General features: G+C 32.2%; 1 protein-coding gene across 1 annotated transcript in view; it reads right to left on the bottom strand.

The window, feature by feature from the left end:
* Positions 1 to 340: 340 nt before the first annotated feature.
* The window catches only part of LOC114326397 (uncharacterized), a 58,768-nt gene continuing 41,273 nt past the window's right edge, over positions 341 to 17,835 (bottom strand). Inside the window, exons 6-8 of the mRNA XM_028274757.2 lie at positions 11,562 to 11,700; positions 8,526 to 8,677; positions 341 to 491 (exon numbers count right to left, since the gene is read on the bottom strand). Coding sequence (XP_028130558.2) covers positions 453 to 491; positions 8,526 to 8,677; positions 11,562 to 11,700 — 330 coding nt within the window. The 3' untranslated portion in view covers positions 341 to 452. The remainder of the gene's footprint in view (positions 492 to 8,525; positions 8,678 to 11,561; positions 11,701 to 17,835) is intronic.

The raw sequence follows: 17,835 nt of genomic DNA on the forward strand, positions 1-17,835 counted from the left end.
AAATAAAAATAGTCGTAAGTCGTTAGATACCCTGTATAGTAATGCTATATTGTAAGAACAGAGATAATGAGAGAAATCTAAACGTGAAAAAAAATATACAGGGTATCCTATTTAAAAAAAAAATTGTATGTTTTCTTTATCACGTGGTTATACATTGCCACATTGCCTACATTTTTTCTTAACACTTGGGAAACTCCGTAGATGAAGCACTCCATCTGACCCAAGATCGCAGTCAACGAAGACAAAAAGCTATCACTTGTCCCTGACAAGAGCTCAAGGAATGAGAGGATTAAAAAAAATACACATCTAGTAAATAGAATAATTTTAATGATAACTGAAACAAAAAACACTTCATTTTTTTTTGCTTATAATATAATTTTACTTTTTAAACGTATCTTAACAAATTCAACAAGTTCCAAAAATTTTTGTATTATAATTCGAAGTAAAACTGGTTATTGAAGACGTAATCTTTGAAAGTTGATTGCACGTTTCTGGAATAAACATTTAAATTAGACACTGTATGCTTACCATAAGCATTGTTTAAAAAAGAATGGTTGTTCAACGCAAGGAATAAATTTGTTTAATTCTAATTGAGACAGTCACCAGATGTCACCATCATTTCTGTCAGGGTCGCAACGTCACGCGTAACTATGATAAATCCAAAATGCTTAGACACCAAGTTGGATACGATCCTATTCATAACACACCAACTCGCGTACATATTAAGAAAAATAAATACAGAGTGGGCTAAAGAAAACAGCAAACCTCGATATTTTTGGCAATATTTATTAGATTTTAAGGAAATGACGAAACAGGTCGATTTTTGATCTAAGGGGGACACGATTTTACGGTACATACATTTGTCAACCCCCTCCCTTCCACTTCCCCCACCCCTTATTTTTAAATAGGGAATAGGGGTCGTGTGCTAGCTCATTTAAAAGGTTATTCAATTCTCTATTCAGTAATATAGACATTAACAATTATTATATTATAATAGAAGCAGTACGTAAAGGTCATGGTTACAGAATGGGTAAGAAAGAAATCCAAATATTATGTTATGCAGACGACGCCGCATTAATCGCCGAGACAGAAGACGATCTCCAAAGATTAACACACATGTTCAATACAACAGCTAAGAAATACAATATGATAATATCAGCAGAAAAAAAAAACAAATGTAAGACAACATCTAAATACCCACTACGATGTAAAATCGAAATTGATGGGAAAATAATATAGCAAGAAGCAAGGTTTAGATATCTGGGAATAGATATAACCAGTTACGGAGATGTTGAAGAGGAAGTACGACAACAAAGCTTAAAAGCAAGTAAAGTAGCGGGATCTCTTAATGACATAATCTGGAAGAACAAACACCTAAGACAAGACACAAAAGCAAGAATCTATAAAGCAGCAATTAGACGTGTATTGACATACACGGCGGAGACAAGACCTAACACATCTAAAACGAGACGACAACTAGAAACAACAGAGATAAAAAGTCTGTTAGATAGGGAGAAAGAGTGCGAGAGAGTTAGAGAGAGAAGCAAAAACATAAGAAGATCATGCAATGTAGAATACATAAATAGATGGGTGACAAAACGGAAACAGGAGTGGAACGAACACATTAGTAAAATGGCAGAGGATAGGATAGTACGAATAGCATGAGATAAGTCACCAAATGGACGAAGAAGTATTGGCAGACCAAGAAAAAGATGGTGCGATAATTTAAACAATTTAGGAGACTAATATTGAAGAAGAAACAGGCTTTAAAGCCTGCATACAAGAAGGAAGAAGAAGAAGACATAATTGGTTATACAGGGTGTCCAAGAAAAAATATTTTAATTAAATTAATTGACACAAACAGAAGAACGTATGTAATTTATTTAATTTAAAATACATTCTACTGCTGTCACAAAACATAAAAAATGTTTTTTGATACATAAACATTGCTTTTCGCTTAATTTCAATGTTCAAGCTGCCACCCATCTGCCTCTTGGTAGGTTGAATATTGAATTTAAGCTAAAAACAATATTCATTTGTCAAATAAACATATTTCTCTGTTTTCTGTCAGTAGTAGAATGTATTTTGAGTTAATTAAATTGCATACATTCTTCTTTTTGTGTCAGTTAATTTAATTCAAAATAATTTTTCTTGGACACCCTGTATAAATAATTATGTCAATGTTAATATAATACTAAATAGAGAATTGAATAACCTTTCAAATGAGGTAGCACACGACCCCTATTCCCTATTTAAAAATAATGGGTGGGGAAATGGAAAGGAGGGGGTTGACAAATGACAGATATATGTACCGTAAAAATGTGTCCCCTTAGATCAAAAACCGACCGTTTCTTCATTTCCTTAAAATCTAATAAATACTGATAAATATCGAGGTGGACTGTTTTCTTTGGTTCACTGTATATGGAAAAATATATTTAGAAATTGAATTAATGATGTCATGCTATTATGTATAATGTATAGTAGAAATGGTAATGTATCGTAGTTACGCGTAGAAATGGTGGTGACATCTGGTGAAAAATTATGAAATAATCTTGATATTTCTTGATAATGTGAAAAAAATAATAGGGAAAAAAGACAACCTAAACAGCTTAAAACAAGAAAGTGTGAGATAATTAAATATGTACGAGTAGATCGGACAAAGATTTGAAAATTAAAACAGTTTAATAATCCAGGATGTTCTTCGGCCTGGACTACTTCTTCCGGCGATCTTGTCCTGTATTATAAAGTATAGAAGGATATAAATATATCCCAGGGTGTCTCATTACATGGTCAAAATATTGTAACTTTCTAATTTTTTATTGTTTTTGTTATTTATTTGCTCTTTTTGATTCGGTGTAAAACTATTTCATTTTTTTTTTCGATCGACCCGACTTATCCGCAATATACGTCGGTAGATCCACATCTGAAATAGACGAGCGGAACACCCAAAAAAAAACGCTTATTTCTCGAGATACTGACCACGGAGAGGTGAATGGCCAATTTTAGTCACACTGTATGTTTTTGATGGTGGTGAAAACGAAAATGAGGTTTATTTTCAATTTCATGTGGGGGAACATTGTCAAAATCGCAATTTTACCCCAAAAATAAAAAAAATAAAATCACGTTTTTTCCGTTTACCTCGCTACAACTCTGTTCCATTTTAATATTTTTTTCTGAAATTTTTACAGTATATAGCACTAACATTTCTGCAGATAACGGTACCTCCTTTAGGCTTTATAATTCTTATTCGGATAAAGGTTACGAATTTTTCAAAGGAAAAGGTGCGAATTTGTGCATTGCAAAGTTTAATCGCAAAAGTTGTGTGACGAAGTTTAAAATTTAGCTTCTTAATCACATTTATGTTAAAATAGAGAGTACAAAGAAGTTTTCTGGTAAGTTTTAGATCAACATGTTTTATATTATAGAAAAAAAATAGTGCAACTTTTAATGTCGACATTAGAAATTCCCAATATAACGCTTATTTTTCGAGATATTGACCATGGGTGGTGAATGACTAATTTTGGTCTTAGATTATGTTTTTGACCGTGATGAAAACGAAAATGAAATTTATTTTAAATTTTAGGTGGGGGAATATTGTCAAAATTGCAATTGTACCCTAAAAATAAAAAAATAAAATCACGTTTTTTGCGTTTTAATATGGTCCGTTTTAATATCTTTTTCTAAAGTTTGTACACTATATATCGCTCACTTTTTTGAAGACAATGGTTTCTGCTTTAAGCTATTAGTCTTATTCTAGTAAAAGTTATGAATCTTTTAAAGTACAAGGTGCAGATTCGTGAATTGCAAAATTTAATCGCAAAATTTGGCTGACAAAATTTGAAATATAGATTTTAAATTGAATTCTTTTTAAAACATGAGTACAAAGAAGTTTTCTGGAAAGTTTTGCATCAAACTGTTTTATAGAAAGCAAATGGTGCAACTTTTCACATCGACGTTATAAATTCCCAAAATAACGCTAATTTTTCGAGATACTAATCATTGGTGGTAAATGCCTAATTTTGGTCTTACTTTATGTTTTTCATGGTTCTGAAAGCGAAAATCAAGTTTATTTTGAATTTTAGGTGGGAGAACATGGTCAAAATCGCAATTTTGCCCTAAAAATAAAAAAAATTAAACCACGTTTTACTTAAAATTAAAAGTTGCACCACATTTTTTCTATAACACATCTAGATCTAAAACTCCCCAAAAAACTTCTTTGAAGTGTATGGTTTAGTTTATTTTGAATTTTAGGTGGGAGAACATGGTCAAAATCGCAATTTTGCCCTAAAAATAAAAAAAAATTAAACAACGTTTTTCTTAAAATTAAAAGTTGCACCATATTTTTTCTATAACACATCTAGATCTAAAACTCCTCATAAAACTTCTTTAAACTCTATGGTTTAACATAAACGTAATCAAATAGATAAATTTTAAATTTTGTCACTTAATTTTTGCGATTTAACTTTGCAATTCACGAATCTGCACCTTTGATTTTTTTAAATTCATTAACTTTTATGAAGAAAAGACTGAAAGACAACAGTTGCTTTCATAGTCTTCACAAAGGTGAGAAATATAGGTATGCTGCAGAAATTTCAGAAAAAAATATTGAAATGGAACAGAGTTGTAGCGACTTAAACGTAATAATTCGTGACATCATTTGTTTTTTTTTCATTTTTAGGTTAAAATTGCGATTTTGACAATGTTCCCTCACATAAAATTCAAAATTAACCTCTTTTTCATTGTCAGCACCATCGAAAACAAAATAATAAGACAAAAATTAGCCACTCACCGTCCATGGTTAGTATCTCGAAAAATAAGCGTTATTTTGGGGATGTATAACGTCTATATTAAAAGTTGCGCCATTTTTGTTCTATAAAACATTTGAAACTAAAACTTTTCAGAAAACTTCTTTGTACTATATGCTTTATAAACGTGATTAATAAGACAAATTTCAAATTTTGCCACTCAACTTTTGTGATTAAACTTTGCAATTCACGAATCTGCACCTTGTACTTTAAAAAATTAATAACTTTTACTAGGATAAGACTAAAAGCTTAGATACCATTGTCTTCAAAAAAGTGAGCAACATATAGTGTACAAACCTTAGAATATTAAAATGGACCAGAGTTGTAGCGAGTTAAACGCAAAAAAAACGTGATTTCATTTTTTTTTATTTTTAGGGCAAAACTGCGATTTTGACAATATTCCCCCACCTAAAATTTAAAATAAATTTCATTTTCGTTTACAGCACCGTCAAAAACATAATCTAAGACCAAAATTAGCCATTCACCACCCATAGTCAGTATCTCGAAAAATAACCGTTATATTGGGGAGTTCTAATGTCGATAATAAAAGGCACTATTTTTTTTCTGTAAAACATTTTGATTTTAAAATTTTCCAGAACACTTCTTTGTATTCTCTGTTTTTACATAAACGTGATTAAAAGGCTAAATTTTAAATTTCGTCACTTTTGCGATTAAACTTTGCAATGCACAAATCCGCACCTTTTCCTTTGAAAAATTCATAACTTTTATCAGAATCGGAATTAAAGCTTGAAACAGGTACCGTTGTCTTCAGAAATATTAGAGCGATATACTGTAAACATTTCAGAAAAAATATTAAAATGGAACAGAGTTGTAGCGAGGTAACCGCAAAAAAACGTAATTTTTTTTAATTTTTAGGGTAAAATTGCGATTTTGACAATGTTCCCCCACATGAAATTAAAAATAAACCTCATTTTCGTTTTCAGCACCATCAAAAACATACAGTATGTCTAAAATTGGCCATTCACCTCTCCGTGGTCAGTACCTGGTCATTTTGGGGTTGCCTGCCGCTCGCCTAGGCAATTTTTTCATGAGCGGCTCTGTCTCTCCATGCTCTACAGCAATGTAGAGAATATTAGCAGGGTATTAATCTGATTTAAAGGTTTAATGTAATATCTCTGTTAATGAGAATTTTCTTTAGATTATAGAAGGTGGCTTTAGCTTTTTCAATGCCTATTCTTATTTATTTGTTTATATCCAAATTATCGTGAACGTTGGCGCCCAAATAGGTGATATGGAATCCTTTCAACTCTATTCCATACGCTCTGATGTTCTTTTGTTGTAACTTCATTTTGCTGACAACCGTGTTTTGTCTTAGAAGTATTAAGTTTTAGCCCATATTCAATACATGTTTCGGCCACCCTGTTTATAAGTCGTGGCAACTATTTTTCATTAGAAACAATCAGTACTATGTCGTCTGCGTATCTGAGATTATTGACATTAATTCCGTTGATTTTAATACCTCTTCATCTAAGGTTTCTTTGAAAATAAATTCAGAGTATACATTAAAAATTAAAGGCGATAAAATACATCCTTCTCTCACTCCACATCGTATTTCCACTGCTTTCGTCGTGTTATGACCAATTTTACGTATGTTTGCACATTAATGTAAATAAAAATTTTTGATAATACGAAAGTGGCTTTAGTTGGTAGACAGAATACCATGAATGCATCCAGAAGCAAGACCACCAAAAGTGGAAATACGTTCGGATGTACTCCATCCGCTTTAAATCCAACTCACGCTAGTTACGATTCACCTGCTACGGTCTTTAGACGATTTCCACTCAACACAAGAAAAAAAAAACAACAAAAAAAGAATGAACCATTAAACCAGGAGTGGCCAAACTTTCTTAACAGTGAGCCACTATCTTAACAGTGTGCCACTATTTGTTTATGAAAAGTTAGTCGTGCCACCAAAAATTTTCTAACAAAAAATTCAATAGGTAGGTGCAATTTGTATGAAATAACAAAAAATATATGTAGCTACAATAGTATATTATTCCACGAGCATGTAATGATGGCTATTACTCACGATGATGAAGTTTGCGACACGAGCGAAAGCGAGTGTCGTAATTCATCAGAGTGAGTAATAGCCATGACATGCAAGTAGAATACTATACTTTTTCTACGACCTTTTTTATTTTAAATAGTAAAAAAATATAATTATCAACTACTCGAGATTGTTTATTAATTTATTACTAGTAGTACAGTACATGTTTATGGTTGATGTGGTTAATGTGGTTTGTGAATCTGAATTTTCTTAATTAAATCTTGAATGTTGGGGTAAATTTTTGTTACAGCTAATAAAATTAGATTTTTCAAATGATTATTGGTTAATTTTGAACGATATATTGTGATTTAATAACATTAATAATTGAAAACATTTCTTCACAAACATACCAAAACGACAACAATACCGCAAAACAAAATTGTGAAGATATGGAAAATCAGCTATAGAAACGTATTTCCAAAATTCAATATAATTTGAATTACTTGTACTTGAAACAAGCTCGTTATGTTTATTTTTCAACAAAATATTACTTTGCAAATTGTATTGTTCTTCCCACTCAGTTTTAAATTCACGAATCGCGATATCGTCCTCATATTTACGTTTTGAAGTTGATGGCTTACTCGTGGTCATTTCGAAAACAATTGTTTTAAAAGGAAATAAACTGTAAAAACACTATCTCACAAGGCAAACAGACTTGAAGCGTCTCGCACAAAGGTTGAGAATAAACTGAGTAGAGTAGAGAATAACGTGAACGTGTCTAGCTCGAGGCAGTGGCGTACAATAAAAGAGTGGCGTAGAATAAAAGACCAATTTTTAATTTTTTACTAAGTTATTTTTTTTTATTTTTTTTTATTTTTCCAAAAAGTCCTCGCGTTCCACTTCTAAGACACCGCCGTGCCACACCGTGGCACGCGTGCCGTGGTTTGGCCACCCCTGCATTAAACGAAGAAGACACTTTAGTTAATAGATTCCTAAACCATTTAGGTGCGGTTTCATCAACAACAAATAAATCAATGAATAGCGAATAGAATTCATCGAATAAAATTTATTAGACGTTTATATTTTTATTTTGTTTCAATATAATTTTGATAATTTAAAGTTAAACTGGCGAATTTACTTTCTTATAAATATTTACAGGACCGGCGTAGCTAAGCGGTAGTGTGCTTGGCTCGCGTGCCGGTGGTCCGGAGTTCAAATCCTACCGCCGCGCCGGCAAGAACTAGACATTTTTAAAAATGTTTATAGGCCCTAGGTCGACTCAGCCTGAATAAAATGAGTACCTTGGGTAAAACCAGGGGTAATAATAGGCGGTTGAAGCGTAGCACTGGCCCTGTTACCTTCCTTGTATACCGTAGGCCCTAGATATAGCAGACTACCCTGCTATACTCCCAAAGCCACGTGAGTGGTATAAAACGGGAGACTATTATTATTATATAAATATTTACAGCGTGATTAACTTGCCAATTTGTTCGAAGAGTAAGTATTTATTTGATAAATTAGTAAAATAAGTCTTATTTGACGTTAGTAAAATGGAGAAATGTCAGTTTATTGGTCGAATAAATTTATTCATAGAATAAACTACTATTTGTCGTTGGTGAAACCGGCCCTTATAGTATCACATATCACATTAATATAGGTACTGAATATTTTGTTTTTTTGTAAAAAAATTTTAATAAAGTTGTTTTTCTTACCGTTGCGTTATTTGATTTTAAATTCAATCTCATCAAAGGTGTTACGGTTGGTCTTCCATGAGCACACTGAAAAGGCAGATCGGTAGTTGACAATTTTTGAAGAAGCTCTATGCATTGCTGATTATTTAGTTCGTCGCCAAATTTTATAGCACCTTGACATAAAAAATAAAATACTGTATTCCCAGTTTATTTTCCCATTAGAATGAAAGGAACATTGAAAAGAACCTACCTCCAGGGATATTACATGGCGCTCCTGGCAGGAACGCCAGTGATGTTAGGAACCGATGTGAGTTATTGGTATTTCTTTACGTTTCTTAAAGATAAACTTTATGCATTTTTCAAAAAAAAAGAACGAAATGTACCGGGTGTCCCAATAGGAATGGCTCTCGGTCATATCTCAGGAACCGTTTATAGTACAGCTTTGAGAAAAAAATATTTATAACAAAAGTTGACACGGGAAAAGCCTGGAAATTATTTTCATAATTGTAGGTCCACCGTAAGAGGGCGTAATTGAATATCAAAAATTAAAAATCAAAATTTTACAAAATGTACCTAATGAAAGGGCACTGGAAATCCAATTATCGCATTCTTCATAAAATTCTGCGCATATTTGATTTCACATGTTTAAGTCTACATTTGCAAGTTAGAGGTGGGGTGAGTGAGAAAAATTTCTGATTCGGTTTCTTTGTGGATTCCTATTTAAAAATGTCCCCTTTAAATAAATCCGAAGGGTGCCGGGTGGAATTTTTGGACAGAAATTGTTTAAACAGTGTTTTTAAACAAATACAAAATATCACGTTTTTTTGCTCCGGAACATATATTTTTGAGTTTTGTGGGTCAGTCTGAAGAAGAAAGGTATCTTGAAAATTTTCTCAGAAATTGATAGTTTTCGAGTTAAAGGCAATTTAAAATCTGAAAAATGCGAAAATTCGAATTTTCGAGGCTTAAAAACTCATATTCAAATTAGTATTTTTGAGGTTGCCAGATACTTAAATTGAAGACTAAATATTCAGCTTCAAGATTCTGAAGAGTGATCGCGTCTAACTTTAATTTATACCGTTGTTTTTTAAGTGTTAAATATGCGTGTTTATCCGATTTTTTTGCCGGTGCGGCGCGCTCCATTTCAAAAATCTTCTATTTTCCTCCGAAAAATATTTTTTCTAGATTCTCTAGGACATTCAAATAAAATAAGTGTCTTAACATTTTTCTCAAAGTTAATAGTTTTAAAGTTATAAGCGATTTAAAATCCGAAAATGCGTTTTTTTGTCATTTTTCGGATTTTAAATCGCTTATAACTTAAAAGCTATTAACTTTTGAGAAAAATGTCAGAAAACTTATCTTGTTTAGAATGTCCTAGAGAATCTAGAAAAAATATTTTTCGGAGGAAAATAGGAGATTTTTGAAATGGAGCGCACCGCACCGGCAAAAAATCGGATAAACACGCATATTTAACAATTAAAAAACAATGGTACAAATTAAAGTTAGACGCGATCACTCTTTAAAATCTTGAAGCTGAATGTTCAGTCTTCAATCTAAGTATCTAGCAACCTCAAAAATACTAATTTGAATATGAGTTTTTAAGCTCGAAAATGCCTATTTTCGCATTTTTCAGATTTTAAATCGCCTGTAACTCCAAAACTATCAATTTCTGACAAACATTTCAAGATACCTTTATTGTTCAGATTAACCCAAAAAATCTAAAAATATATGTTCCAGAGCAAAAAACATGATCTTTTGTATTTGTTTAAAAAAATTGTTTAAAACATTTCTGCCCAAAAATTCCGCCCGGCACCCTTCAGATTTGTTTAAAGGGGACATTTTTGAATAGGAATCCACAAAGAGACCGAATCAGAAATTTTTTTCAGACGGGAGCGGTCTCACCACATGGACTATTAAGATATCTCGAGATAGAAAAAAGGTATCGACATGCGGTTTTCGGTATTATGTTGCTAATTTGGTCTAATTTTGTAATATAGGATTAAAAATGCATACTTGTATTTAATATTTTCCAAAAAAACTAGATTTCTGAAAATAATTAAATAACGCCTCCTAGCTTGCATATTACTTATTAGGCTATTTCGAAAATAAGACACTTACATTGAAGAAAAAGAGCTGTTTTCAACAAGACCAAGTATGCAAAATTCGATTTAGCAGAACCGGACTTACAGCCATTTTTTCATAAGAAGGCTCCCACTCACCCCCGCCTCTTATTTGCAAAGGAACACTTGTGAAATCAAATATGCGCAGCATTTTATTAAGAATACGATGATTGGATTTCCAGTGACCTTTCATTAAGTAAATTTTGTAAAATTTTGATTTTTTTTTATTTTTGATATTCAATTACGCCCTCTAGCGGTGGGCCTACAATTATGAAAATAATTTCCAGGCTTTTCCCGAGGCAACTTTTGTTATAAATATTTTTTTCTCAAAGCTGTACTATAAACGGTTGCTGAGATATGGCCGAGAGCCATTCTTATTGGGACACCCGGTACATGCCGATCAATGACGCGACCTACGACAACATATTGTAACTCTTTAGTGTAGGTTACTGTTAATGAAAGATATTTTTTGTCTGTAGTGTTGTACTGTAGTGTCTTCTAGTTCCATGACCATTATAGCCGTTGGATATCATGTTGACTACCGTATTCGTTATCGTGACTTTATTGACATCAGCTCTGAATAATGATGTAGTCGATTTTCCGTACCATTGTCTTAGATTTTCCAGCCAATATGTTGTTCTTCCACCAGGACCACGTCTACCTTGGAGCTTTCCCTGAATGATCAGATGCAAGAATTCATATTTTTCAGAGTCTCATATTGTGACCGAAGTATCCCAGTTTGCGTCTCTTTATTACTACATTGACTACTTGTGTTGCTTGCTTTAGTTGTCTGTATCCCAACATCTTATCTGTAGTGTCTAGTGTTGTAAAGTTTGTATCCAAAAAATGTAAAGATTAGAAGTACCACCAATTCTCATCGGCTTCCAAAAACACAGAAGATTACGTGATTACATGATTATCTAATTGTATGTATTACCTCTGCAAGCTTCTAAGCTGATGATATTGTGGAGTAATCGTGGTAAAATTTTTAAATTAGCTCCTCTAGTAGATCTCAACAGTTCAATTACTTCGGTTATTAGTGTCTGAATGATTTTCTGAATTGACTCAGTAGATTCCTTAAATGGATTAAATAATAGTGAATCTTTGACCTTCTATCGTATGTACATTTATGTATGTATGTACTGGACAAATTAGTCCCAGACTAATTTATCCAGGCTGTCTAATAGAGATTCACGAATGGGACAAAAACTGATTAATTTTATTTGTAATACACTTTAATATGTCGTAAAAAAATCATCCCCTAAATATTCATCCCTTAGTTACAACCCCTAACTTTAATTTTTTTTAATAGCACCCTGTACATTTTATTATAGTTTTTGATGTGGTCTTCTGTCGTCTATTCAACACATTTTTTAACAATGAAATCGGTTCGTAAGTAATCAAGAAAATATCAGTTTATTTTTGTCAATTCTGTGTCCCCGACTAATTTATTCAGGCTATATTTCTTAAACGAATAGAGATTTTCGAATGGGACAAAAACTGATCTATTTCATTTGTAATAGGTACACTTATATTTGGCGTAGAAAAAATTATCCCATCCCCTAAATATTCATCCCTTAGTTACAACCACTAACTTTAATTTTTTTAATAGCACTCTATACTATAGTTTTGTGTGTGGTTTTCTATCGTCTATTCAGCAGATTTTTTTTAAATAAATGGTTTTATTTTACAAAACTATAAAAAAATGTACAGGCTGCTATTAAAAAAATTAAAGTTAGGGGTTGTAACTAACGGATGAATATTTAAAGGATGGAATGATTTTTCTACGCCATATTTAAGTGTATTACAAATAGAATAGATCAGTTTTTGTCCCATTCGAAAATCTCTATTAGTGTAGGAAACAGAGGTTGAACCTTGCAAAATGGACACAAGTCCGGTTTTATTTTTTTCTGGTATATCAAGGGGTGCTTATTATGAGAACCCCCCTTTTCACCCCTTTAAAGGGGGTAATTTTGGTTTTTGCGGATCATAGCCCTTCCTGTACCTTTTGCAAAAAATTTCTTTTATAGACATATGAAGAGGACTATATTTTCTACGATTTATTTCCCAACAGCATATGTCTATCACCCACCGTTTAGTGGGGGTGGGGCCCCAAAAGTTTTTAAAAAAGATGTTTTAAAAAAAAATTATTTTTGCCTAACTGTAATGGAAATTAACAAGAAATCCTGCGGCAATTATTCACAAATAAGTGACTGATTTTTTGGTATAGGCTTCACTTAAGGGTAATTGCCCTTTTTTAATTACAGGGTGTTATATTTTAAAAAACCCCTTTTTATACCATCTGAACCGTTTATGCTAGAGTAAAAAGACTTTCAGCGATTACCCATGTACTGGTGCTATTTACAAATTTGTATAATTTTTCCCCGGAACCACCCAAAAAAAAGAAGAATTAATAAAGAAAGTGATTTTATTGGAATCCTTCACACACAATGCCCTTTATTAATATACTTCATATATCATTTTGTGCACCCATGGATGGACCCAAAAGCGATTTCCTAGTGCAACCCCTGTAGCCAAAAAAATAAATAAAATTGGGGGTTGAAAAAAAATTGATTTTTGCTTTTTGATCCATATGGGCATAGGCTTCATCAATAGTGTTTTTCAAAAATACATATGGTTATTGCAACATCCCTGCGGAAACCAGCCCTATCCTTGAAAATATACTGCAGAAACTACCCCTATCCCTTGGCGAGCATGTTTTTACGATTTTATCATTACCTATGCATTCTTTTTAAACAAAACTTATACAAAGTTAAAGACCACTATTTACTCTAAAAATTAGGTCCTATTCATTTTTTTCGTATAAGCAACCGTTACGGCACAGTGGCGCCGTAAACCTCAGATATGCTTTGGCGGGCTCCAGTTTTTGTTTTTTTTTCGTCACCTGTTCGTTTTATTAATAAAGTACTTATGTAAAATAAAACAACACAGTGTAACCTACAAATTATGACCTATGCACATTTTACATTCTTTGCGCACCAAAGCCACAGTGGTGGCCCAAAATCAATTTTTGCATGTTTTCGCCACCTACACGCATTTTATTGCATTCATGCTACCTTAATAGCACAATATTCACCCTTAAGTGGTCGCTAAGCAGTGGCGGATCCAAGGAGGGGTGATGGGGGCGATCACCCCCTTCCTCTCAAACCAAGTGATAATATATTTAAAGATTATAAAAATATTCATTTAGTATATTTTCAAGGATAGGAGTGGTTTCCGCAGGGATGTTGCAATAACCATATATATTTTTGAAAAACACTATTGATGAAAAAAAAATTTTTTTCAACCCCCGTTTTATTTATTTATTTATTTATTTTTTTTTTTGGCTACAGTGGTTGCACTAGGAAATCGTTTTTGATGTCCATGCATGGGTAATAACAACGTGCGCAAAATGATATATGAAGTATATATATATATATATAAAGGGCATTGTGTGTGAAGGATTCCAAGAAAATCACTTTATTAATTCTTCTTTTTTTTGCGTAGTTCCGGGGAAAAAATAGGGGTGCCTTATACAAATTTGTAAATAGCACCAGTACATGGGTAATCGCTGAAAGGCTTTTTACTCTAGCATAAACGGTTCAGATGGTATAAAAAGGGGTTTTTTAAAATATAACACCCTGTAATTAAAAAAAGGGCAATTACCCTTAAGTGAAGCCTATACCAAAAAATCAGTCACTTATTTGTGAATAATTGCCGCAGGATTTCTTCTTAATTTCCATTACAGTTAGGGAAAAATAATTTTTTTTAAAACATCTTTTTTAAAAACTTGTCAACTTTGGGACCCCACAGCCACTAAACGGTAGGTGATAGACATATGCGGTTAGGAAATAAATCGTAGAAAATATAGTCCTCTTCATATTTCTATAAAAGAATTTTTTTGCAAAAGGTACAGGAAGGACTACGTTCCGCAAAAACCACAAATTACCCCCTTTAAAGGAGTGAAAAGGGGGGTTCCGGGGCGAAATTTTTTAAGAAAAAGTTAGTCTCATAATAAGCACCCCTTGATATACCAGAAAAAAATAAAACCGGACTTGTGTCCATTTTGCAAGGTTCAACCTCTGTTTCCTACACTATATTCATTTAAAATATACAGCCTGGATAAATTAATCTGGGACACATAATTGACAAAAATAAACTGATATTTTCTTGATTACTTATGAACCGATTTTATTTTTAAAAAATGTGTTGAATAGGCGACAGAAGACCACATCCAAAACTATAAAAAATTTACAGGGTGCTATTAAAAAAATTAAAATTAAGGGTTATAACTAACGGGTAAATATTTAGGGGATGATTTTTTTTCTACGCCATATTAAAGTGTATTACAATTTGAATAGATCAGTTTTTGTCCTATTCGAAAATCTCTATTCGTTTAAGAGATATAGCCTGGATAAATTATTCTGGGATACCCTGTATATTATTATTATTATAATAAGCTACTAAATTACATCTTGCATTTTTGAAGTCATACTTCTTTAGGTGCCTTTGGGAGTAAATGTATATGTGCGCGAATTCATCAAAAGTCTTGGCCCTGGGCGCAGCTGAAACGATATACGTGCTCTGATTGGTTAATTACAATGACCTGTCAATAATTGTTCAATATGTCGGTTATGGGTAAACAAATGTTGCGAATATTAGTTTTTATTGTTTTGAGGATAGAGACAAAAGCAAGTTTATAATTGTAGTAACTTTTTAAATAGTTTTTAAAAGTAACAGGTACGTAATTGTAAATGTTCCAGGATTGTAATAAAAAATTACATTGGTACCTATTGTATAATGTACCTACCCAGTAGGTAATGTCTTGATTTACATAATTTGATTACCAACAAAATTTCTACCAATCTACATCTAATATATTGTTTTCTTACTCTATGTTTTGTTGTATTTCAATATTTAAATTCCACAAAATCAAACTAATTTGATTAAATTCAGAACTGTCAAACAGTTTAAAACGTTCAGTTGGTCTATCTTCCCACATGACGGGTATGTGTAAGTGGCTAAAGTCTAAGGAGCTTTGATTTCAAATCTAACCACCCTAATATACGCGGGTTCGATCTCCAATGCAATTTTTTATTTTTTTTATACATTTTATGATTGTAAGTATGTATATTTATTATATAATTTTTTTTTTCAGAAAATACGTATTTAGTTAAAATTTTTGCCAATAATTATTGTTCAGAAATCATTTGTTTGTGGCATTTTTCAATGTGTTTGTGTGTGTTTTATTCTTTTATTTTTTTAATTTTTGGTATTGTTTTAATAAAAATTTTTGAAAAGTAGTAAGTATTAAAATTAAATAAAATATAAATAAACTGTTTAAAGTATGTTAATTTCGTTGAAATCATATAATAGAAGTATAACTTCTTACGACCGTACAAAGTAGGTACACACACATTCTTTTTTTGATGTTTCAATTTCCAATCAGGAAATTAATGTTTTAAAGAAAATTAAATTAAGAAATTATATAAATTATTATAGACGGAGAGGCAGCGCTGAAAAATCTCTTTGAATTTACTAAAGCTAGATTTTTCACAGTTGATTACTGTGAATGTGTAGAAAAACATACTGCGGTTGGTCAAGCGAAACGTAGAACAGGTTACTGCTAGGGTATCAAAGTTGCTTTCCTACGAAGGTAATTAAATCCATTTACTAAGGCTGAAAATCAGTACACACATTCTAAATTAAATATAAATAAAAGTTATTATAGTCGGTCAGCTGTATGACGGGACAGAGCCGGTCGGTTGGCCCCAATAGTCGATTGAGGAAATGAAGCATTTTGGCTCGCAATTTTTTCGTCCAGCATGGATTTACTTGAAATTGTCACAGAAGGTAGGGAATAGTCCAAGGATATTTTCTATATCATGCCGCTATCATACGCTAAAACCTTGGGGGTGGTTGCCACCCCATCTCGGGGGTGGGAATTTTTTTATTACATTTGAACCTTTTAATTCGATGGAAAAAGTGATTCTAAGAAAAAATGTTTTTTACATTTTCTTCGTAAAACTAATATTTGTCGAGTTATTCGCGCTTGAAAATAACAGTTTTTCGACGAAAAAATCGACTTTTTTAGAGGGTTTTTTGAGAATACCTCGAAAAATATGCATTTAATCAAAAAAACTGTAGATATCATAATTGTATCTTTTAGTAACACAAACCAAATTCTTTCCCAATAATATCTTTAAGAACAAATACAAACAAAGATACGGCATGTTAAAGTTAGCTTTTTTCGTCAAATGCACAATCTGAAATATCCAAAGCCAAATAATGGGAAAAATTTGCATTTTTCGAGGAAAACTTTCATAAAGACCTAAACAGACCTTTCAAAAAAAATAATAAAAAGTTTCTAGCATAAAAATTAAGCGACTTATAATCAAAAAAATGTCGGTACCTGCTTTTCTCTACGAAAAAATCAGTGAAAACAACCCCCTAACTACCTTCCTAATTCAAAATTGGTCTTCAACTTTCTGTAGTTCCCTTTATATTTATATTATCAATACACTCAAAGAGCTTGACCTATTTAAAATGCCTAATTTTTGAAAAATTGGAGTTTAAAGAAAAATTGATATTTTGCAATTTGGTATTTTTCACGTTTTACTTTAAAATATCTCCGAAAATACTGAAGATGCGAAAAAATTATAAACTACTAAATTGTAGCTTTTTTGATGACTAAAACTACCCTGTGCATAGATTTTCATTACAGTGAATATATAGCCAGATATAGCTGTTTAAAACCTCTATTTACCAGCAAACACCCCCTTATTCGAGCCCTTTAAACCCGCCCCAATTAAAAACTAAGGGATCTTACGGAATTTAATTTACACAATCTTATAGCTCTTTAAAAATCTTACAAAATCTTTTTTGAAGAAACTTTTTATCGTCATAAATTTATAGAATATTTTTCAAGGTATTCTCAAAAAAACCCTCTAAAAAAGTCGATTTTTCGTCGAAAAACTTTATTTTCAAGCGCAAATAACTCGAAAAATATTAGTTTTACGAAAAAAATGTAAAACACATTTTTTTCTTACAATCACCCTACCCCCGAGATGGTGTGGCAACCACCCCCAAGGTTTTACCGTATGATAGCGGCACGATATGGAAAATGATCCTTGGACTATTCCCTATCTTCTGTGAAAATTTCAAGTAAATCCAGGGTGGACGAAAAAATTGCGAGCCAAAATGCTTTATTT

The sequence above is a fragment of the Diabrotica virgifera genome, chromosome 4 (assembly GCF_917563875.1).
Source record: "Diabrotica virgifera virgifera chromosome 4, PGI_DIABVI_V3a".
Classification (NCBI taxonomy): domain Eukaryota; kingdom Metazoa; phylum Arthropoda; class Insecta; order Coleoptera; family Chrysomelidae; genus Diabrotica; species Diabrotica virgifera.